General features: G+C 59.8%; 1 protein-coding gene across 1 annotated transcript; it reads left to right on the forward strand.

Annotated features, from left to right (window-relative positions):
- Nucleotides 1–890: 890 nt before the first annotated feature.
- JDV02_000339 (uncharacterized protein) lies at nt 891–6746 on the forward strand. Its single transcript, XM_047981135.1, has 4 exons — nt 891–3069; nt 3158–3229; nt 3288–3506; nt 3565–6746. Exons 1-4 carry the CDS (start codon nt 1980–1982, stop codon nt 6090–6092), a joined length of 3909 nt encoding a protein of 1302 aa, XP_047837093.1. The 5' UTR covers nt 891–1979; the 3' UTR covers nt 6093–6746.
- The last annotated feature ends 1287 nt before the right edge of the window (nt 6747–8033 follow it).

Raw genomic sequence — 8033 nt, forward strand, 5'->3', positions numbered from 1 at the left:
TAGGTAAGTCAAGTACCTTACTTACAGGTATTACAGTGCTTGCACGTTAGTGGTCAGGCTGACCCCTCAGTCACCACCGCCCAAGCGCTGAAGATAGCTGTAGCCGCTGAATGGCCGAGACGAGTCAAATGCGGGACCTTCAGCCTGCAGCCCGCTGTGCTCGGCTCGGCCACCCAACTCACTACAATTTTGCTGCGCACCTGCACGCCATCCGGGCTCAGCTCAGCGCGGTTTCGCTGTGCGTCGCTGGTTTGGGTGTTTCTAGGTTGACGGCAGCCAAAGACAAGCTGCAGTAACGGGACGGGCGGTCGGGCGGTCGGGCGTGCTGGCTGGGCCTCCCAGGCTCCCGTCCCCCCGTCCAGGTGAACTGGGCTGGCTGAGCCTCAGGTCTTGTCAGGGGCGACGGGGTTCACTGAGGGGTCCGAGGTACTTCCACGCTTCCATCACAGCCCACAATACCTCGTTCCTGATGCCCGGGGGAAGGGGACGTTGGTGAGGTGGGCTGGCCACCGCTGGGGGGTACCTAACAAGGTTGCTAGCCAGCTAGCGGATAGATGTATATACCTCCCTTAGGTTGGTTTAGTACCTTGGGCCTCTTGGGCCTCTGGCAGCCTGGGAGGTACCTGCCGTCATTCACCGGTGGGTGCGCCCTGGCGGCTGCCCGCCATCCTGCCCACTGCACCCACCATGCGCACCACACAATGGGCGGGTAGGAGGTGTACCTGCTCTGGCTTGGACTCGGAGAGCAGCCGCAAAGTACCTGCCTTCTCCGGGCCAGCCTCCACCATCCAATGCTGAGGTGCCCTCCACCCTCCTGATCGGACTTGGCCTGGCCTGGATGTAGTCGACGATTGCCCTCCTTGCCTCGCACCTCTCGAGTCGAGTCGAGCCTAGCTGGCTAGCAGTACCCTTCCTTGGGCTGGCCCGGCCTGCCTTGCCATTTCTCCTCCCCTCGAACAACGGCCCGTCGTGTCTTCGCGCGCACCACTCAGCTTCCCCATTCATCCTGCAACCCACCCCCTTCCCGCAGGCACCTGGTGGCACGGCACTTGAAGCGCTCGCCCTTTCAGCACCTGGCCCTGCCTGCCTGCCTGCCTGCCTGTCTCCCCCCATCCCGACATCATATCACGCATCGCATCCCGTCCCTTGTCGTGCCGTCGCCACCTTCACCGTCCACGGCCCATCGTCGTCTGCCGCACCGCACCGCACCGCACCGCGCCCCGTGCCGACACAAACAGGAGGGTCTTCGGCGTTGGAGCCCGTTTGCTGCTGGTCTCCCCCCAGCCGTCGACTGCCGTCGTCTTCACGGGCCTCCCTCAACTGGGCGTCGCAGCTGCCCGTGGTCCGCCACACGGCCCTGACCTTCCGTCTTGACACGACTCGACTCCAACTCGACTCGACTCGATCCGAATCCCCTTCGATTCGACTCGACAGCCCGTCTCCGTTGCCTCGCGTTCGCTGCTCGCCTGCGTCCGCCTCGTCTCCCACCCGCACGTCCGCCCCGTGCTGCTCGCGGTTTGAATGCCGGCATCACCCGCGACGTCGACTTTACTACATACGGGCCCGTTGGCTGCATTTGCTTTGGCGAGCGGATTTGTCGCCTGCGTCCATGTCGAAGCCCTCGGCCGACCCTGCCTGACGGACGACACCGCATTCGTTTTCCCTCCCATCGAGCCCCCGTCATTCACGTCGAGCCCCCTTCCGTCCCGCAGCGACGTTTGGTCAAGGTGAACATTTGAGCCGCCGGTAGGCCCTCGCTGCAGAGCGTCCTGGCGAGTTCCAGCCTACGACTTGTGCATCACGCCGAGCCTTGCCCTTGCCACTACTTTTTTCACAGCGTCACAGGCCCTGGACTCGTTGCATCGCTCCCACGGCCCTCGTAGGACAACGGCTGGCGTCCAGGTAGACCTTCGCTGCCTCTGGAGCTGTTGCCGCGGAACTCTCGCCCTGTTCTTGTCTCCCGAGGCTCTTTTCTCTTCATGGACGCCGGTGCCTCCACGTCCGACAATCAGCATTCTTACTCCTCCAATCCTTGGGCGACGCCTACTGCATCGTCATCGGCTCCATTGGTACCAACCAGCGTGCCCGCGCACGCCTCGGACGGCGCCTCGGAATCTGCAACTCCCGCCGGCCTTGTCGCCACCCCAACATCGCTGACCGCAGGCTCACCGTTTCCACCCCACTTGGACTTTCTGCCCTTGCTTTTCCCGCAGCAATCCAACATCTACCACGCCCAGCTTCTGCACTACAACAGGCTCGTTTCCCCCGCGCGCGGAGGCGGTCTTCAGACACCGCCCCTCGCCCCCGTCGTATCCGCTCCTCACGTCCACGCCGGGCCGAGGTCGCGATCATCGAGTAAGGTGTCGCTCAAGGACGGCGCGGCCGGCAAGGGAGCCGCAACAGGAGGCCATGGGAGCAGGTCAAATCACGCCAACGATAAAAACCGCTCGGGTACATCGTCCAAGGACACTCCGTCCAAAATGGGCACGAAGCAGCAACACCACCAGCAGCCACACCAGGCGACTGCGGAGCCGTCGAGAAGCATACCGAAGCGCACCGCCGCCGCGTCGTCATCTGCCGCCCCGGGCCCGTCTCATTCTAGCTCCGTGCCTTCGACGCCGCATCAGCATGCGCGCAAATTCTCTTTTGGGTCGCGCGACCCGTCTCCCACAGCCGTGAGCAGCCACTCGCCGCGCTCAGCCTACTCCGAAACCAATAGCACGCTGCCTTCCCTACGACCTCTCCCACCGAGGTTAGGTGGCTGCAAGTACGAGACAGCTCAGATCAACTCGCGGCGGAGGATACCGTACTCGGTCGGCAACGACCGACTGGAGAAGCTAGATTTGCGAACGGTAAAGAGCAAGTTGTCGGATGATGAGGAACGGAAACTAGCCACAGATATGCGAGAGATTTTCGACCGCTTACTGCCCACCGATGCAGTCGAGGAGAATAGGAGGAGGCTGGTGAAGAAGCTGGAGAAGATATTCAACGACGAGTGGCCAGGGCACGACATACGCGTGCACCTTTTTGGTTCTTCTGGGAACCTGCTCTGCTCTGATGATTCAGATGGTATGAGTTCCCGACAACATTTAGGCTGTGGCCCCTCAGTGGTCCAAGCTTAAACTGCCAACGTTCCGCATACTGACACCTCGGGCAGTTGACATCTGTATTACGACGGCGTGGCGGGAGCTGGAGGCTGTCTGCAAAATCGCGGACTTGCTGGCGCGGCGTAAGTTTAGTCTGGTCGCAAAAGACTGAAGCTTCGATTACTGACGAGTCCCGTCCAGGTGGCATGGAGAAGGTGGTCTGCATCTCTGCAGCCAAGGTGCCCATCGTCAAGATATGGGACCCCGAGCTGGGCTTGGCTTGCGACATGAATGTCAACAACACCTTGGCGCTGGAAAACACGCGCATGGTGCGGACATATGTTGAGGCCGACCCTCGAGTACGCCAGCTGGCCATGATTCTCAAGTACTGGACACGGAGGAGGGTCGTGAATGATGCAGGTACGAACTGAACTTGCTCTTGTTTGTCGATCCTGTGGCAGCAACTAACGTTGCGCAGCATTTGGTGGGACCCTGAGTTCCTATACTTGGATATGCCTCATCATCGCTTTTCTCCAGCTTCGCGATCCTCCGGTACTGCCGGCGCTTCACCAACTCCCCTACAAGATTCCCAAGTCGGACGGTTCCGTTGGCGAATTCGCCGATAATCTAAGGAAGATACGGGGCTTCGGCAACAAGAACAAGTCGACAGTGCCCGAACTGTTATTCCAGTTTTTCCGCTTCTATGCCCACGAGTTTGATTACGACAAGCACGCGCTCTCGGTTCGCCAGGGCAAGCTCATCACCAAGGTGGAGAAGAAGTGGAATTACCAGGTCAACAACTCTCTCTGCGTAGAGGAGCCCTTCAACGTCTCTCGAAATCTCGGTAATACCGCCGATGAGTATTCTTTCCGCGGTTTGCATCTAGAGCTCCGCAGGGCCTTTGATCTCATCTCCGAGGCCAAGCTGGCTGAAGCTTGCGAGCAGTACATTTTCCCCAAGGAAGAGGAACGAGTATGGACCAGACCACCGCAGCAGCCTCGGCCAGTGTTGGTGCGGAGCTCATCGCAGACGCATTCCGGTCGAGGCGGACGTGGCGGCCACCGAGGGGGCCGCCACAACAGCAACTTCCACCAGAGAGGCGGAGGGTCTAACCGGAGAGCATCGTCCAGCGTGCCCACCTCTTACGAGAATGGTCTGCTCATGGCTCCCATGGGCATACCTGGCGACTTGACCTGGTATCAGAACCCACACTATCAGCTCCAGTATACGCACCAGGACCTGATGGCACAGATGGCGTTCCAAGAGAACGTTCGCCAATATCATATGATGGCGGCGCAGACCCAGACTCCCGCGTTTCTTCAGCAACATACCATGGGCCAGCAGCAGAGGGTGCCAACGGGATCCAGTCCACCAGGGCAACAGCCAACTGACCGATCGCGCACCAACTCGTTTGACAACGTCCCCATGACGGCTCCGTTGCGGCCCGATATCTACGCCCTGTACGGGATCACGCTCGGCCACGCATATTATCCCCAAGCCGGTACGGCAACATACGGCACATACCCGTCATCACCCGTCGCAACGAGCGGCCCAAATCAGGAGTTTCGGCGGCCGTTGCAGCGATCAACTGTCAACACAGGGAACGGTGCCTCGGCGTCTAGCAGCACGCTTAGGTCGCAGTCTCAGCCAGCAACGCGGTCCCCGTCCTCGACGACTCATCAGGTCGCCTATCAGCTGGGGAACAAGGCGCCTTCGAGCCCCTCGGCCGTGCCAAATGCCAACACGGACGGCGTGCCAATGCCGAGCTTCATGTCGGATGATGCCGACTTTGACGAGACTCCCAAGGCCGTGTTTGAGTCCCCTTCGCCCGCGGACAAGAAAATTTCAGACTTTTTCCAGAACAGGGATCCGAGTCCCGGCAGCCAGCCGACATCGCAACAGCTGCAAGGTCTTCCCAACGGTATTGCCTTCGGAGATCTCGCCGCTCAGTCGACCAGTCCTGGTAGGAGACGTCTATCGACGGACCAGCTCCCACAGACCATCCTGGACAGGCGCATGCGGAGAGCATCAAGATCGCCATCGCCTTTGGGACATGCGCGTGCTTTCTCAGTGGGCACGGCGTCTGCGCCATTGTCGTCCACGCCATTCCCCGGCAGTCACAACAAAACCTTGAACCGCCCCCTGGTTGTGAACGGGTCCGGACTGAAGACGAGCGCCGTCCCCGGTCAACGACAGCCATCGGTGGCAGAGTCGTACACTTCCGATGACTCGCTTGCGTCGAGTTTTGACAACGCCTTGCATATTAACACGGGGCCGACGTGTGCACCGACTGTGGACGCGTCCGCAATGCACTATGCGGCGACGGCTTCCAGGTCGGCCCCGTCAACCGATCGACCCCCAATCGTGGTGAACGGCACCAGTGGTCCTTTCTCGCACGTTCTGTCAGACGATGCGTCGTTTCGGGACCGCGTTGCCAAAATGGGCGCGTATTACTTTCCGCAGGGGGCCACCCAGGACGGGCCCAACGGAGGGGCGGCGAGGCTCTCCCCTTCTGCTCGGCAGCGGCTGATGTCGCGACAGCCACAGAGCGGCATGATTGCTCCTCTGGACCTGGCCATTGCCGATCACCGCATGGCGAAGCCGCCGATGATGGACTCGGCGCATCTATCTCCTGTCTACGAAACTCGCACGCCGTCTCCGAGCACCGTTCGCAAGAATGACGGCTCGTCGGTTTCTGTCAAAGTGGATGGCCGGGTCGACGGCAAGAGCGGCCGCGCGGAACGAGACAAGGCGGGGCTCGCAGGGAGTGAACGGCCTCCTGCCGCTCAGGACAACGACAAGATGCATAAGCCGCCCCGAGCCGCGGCGCCGGCCGTGAGGGCGCCGGCACCACGGACGAACGGCCATATTCGTGGGGCCAAGAGCGAAAGCGACGGGGGCTGGCAAAAAGCCGGCAAGGGCAAGAAGCGGCCGGCGAACATTGCGACCCAGCAGGGACAAGCTGAGCAGCCACCAAAGAACGACTCGGAGCGCAAGGGTGGTTGATCCTGGCCTGGGCTTCTGTGGCTGGGTAGCAGGCTCATGGACCGAAGCATGGTGGGAAGCGTTGCTTGAATAGTTGACCCAGCGTCTGGGTAAGCCGGTTTGGGACAAAGCAAACGTTGGATAGCAATGTTTGACCCCCGCGTTGGGGGATACGGCAGGGTGGGAACGGCACAGCTTTGGCTTTGGGCGAGAGGCTACGATGTTTGATCAGCGAGAGCCCTACGAGATGCAGCTGGATGTTACATGGTCGACTTGACCTTGAGCGGCAGCGGTCGAACAATGTGTCGGATGCTGACAGCTTGGTGTATAGACGAGACTCGGCGAGGCATTACCGCAGCAGCGTGTCCGTCGACACAGGTCTAGCATACTGACGCGTGGAGAGGCAGACAGGCAAAGCGGCATGACACATAACCGACTACTTTGTGTTTCGGGTGGCAGGCGTTTGCATTTACATCCATGAGCTCATCAACCCAGGTATGGATGGCTTGGGGAGTAGGACATTGTGTTTGGTGTCGTTTGTATCTCGGCCTGCATGGGCGGGCATGCAGCATAGGAGAGAACCAGCCTGACGACCAGGACAGCGTATAGACGGGACGTTTTAAAAAGCATGCACAGAGATATTCATGAAAAGACAAGGATATAGCCATGTTTACCAGTGCGTTAATGCAGCGATGCTCTGTGGAGACGGTGTGAGATGAGACGAGATCAGACGAGCTGAGGGTCCTTCCTGCGCATCGGCGCAAGAGATTGATCTCGATGACGAGGAGACGGATGAAGCGCGGTGAGGTTTGGAGGCGAGATGCTGCCATGCTAAAATTAGGTTGCGGCTCTGCCCTAAATTGGGAACAGGTGGCGACAGCAGTGAAGCGGACGACTGGCCAGGCAGCGGACGGGGGCGCGAGAAATACGATGGTCGGCATGCGGAGCGGGTTGTTGGTGGCTTGCCTGTCGTCGTCGTCCGGCACGCTGGACCGGTGAGCACTGGGCTGAAAGGCTGGCGGCCGGCGAATGAGAAGGGCGTGTGAAGTATCACGAAGCAAGGGTGGGCGTGGAACAGCGTATAGTGAAGGGGATGAGAGGGAAGAATAAGTAAAGAAAACCTGAAGGTGTAGTAGGGTGTGTGTGATGAAGGGGGGGGGGGCAAGGTCGGGGATACGAAGTATGAGACCGCTAGGGGGGAGGGGGGCGTTGAATGGAGGAGAGGGAGGATTTGAATGTGAATGTTTTCGTGTATTAGAGAGAGAAAGAGAGAGGTGTGTAGGTGATGGACGATAATTGGCATAGGTAAAGACGGGGAGGCAAGGATAGGAATGCAACGGCAGGATGGCACTACACCAAGTAGGTAGTATGTTGCCAGAAGACGTTGTTGATACGGCTGTCTTCGCCCTCGCCCGTACGAAGCACTCAGTAGTCGGACTCTTGTTTTCTAATGAACAGGGATATTTGCCGTGATGGAGGGGGTTTTACCAAGATGGGGGGTCGTGTTGGGTTCTTGCGTGGGTGGAGAGCTCGGAACGTGCCGTCCTGTATGTATGTACGAAGCACCGACCTACCTACCCCATGCATGGGTTGGGGTCATTGGAACGCCGAGGAGTGAGGCTGTCACGGTTGGGGAAGGGGGCAGGGGGCAGGGGTAGGGAGGCGGACAGGCTACAATTTTAAAGGACGGCGATTTGGCGTTCTTTATTCACTGCCGCCTGGGATACGGGTGATGCTACTAGTCTCGTGTTATCTAGGCAGTCGTGGACGTCGGGATATGGGCGCCTCATGACCAGGCAGCAAGATGCGGCGGGGAGAAGAGATGATGGAGGAGGAGGAGGAGGAGAAGGTTGAGGGCAGGCAGGGCGGAACGGGACGGGACGAGAGTGGATGGGGCGAGCGGGATCTCGGATGGGATGAAGTAGGGTGGGATAATAGGGTGGTAGGATGAGATGAGATGAG

Source organism: Purpureocillium takamizusanense, chromosome 1 (assembly GCF_022605165.1).
Source record: "Purpureocillium takamizusanense chromosome 1, complete sequence".
NCBI lineage: Eukaryota > Fungi > Ascomycota > Sordariomycetes > Hypocreales > Ophiocordycipitaceae > Purpureocillium > Purpureocillium takamizusanense.

Excerpts from the sequence above, each read along its gene's own strand:
- JDV02_000339 (XM_047981135.1), top strand. The coding sequence starts at position 1,980 with ATGGACGCCGGTGCCTCCACGTCCGACAATCAGCATTCTTACTCCTCC. Across the intron at positions 3,070-3,157 it reads CTGCTCTGATGATTCAGATG|TTGACATCTGTATTACGACG; the intron begins GTATGAGTTCCC and ends CACCTCGGGCAG. Across the intron at positions 3,507-3,564 it reads GAGGGTCGTGAATGATGCAG|CATTTGGTGGGACCCTGAGT; the intron begins GTACGAACTGAA and ends AACGTTGCGCAG.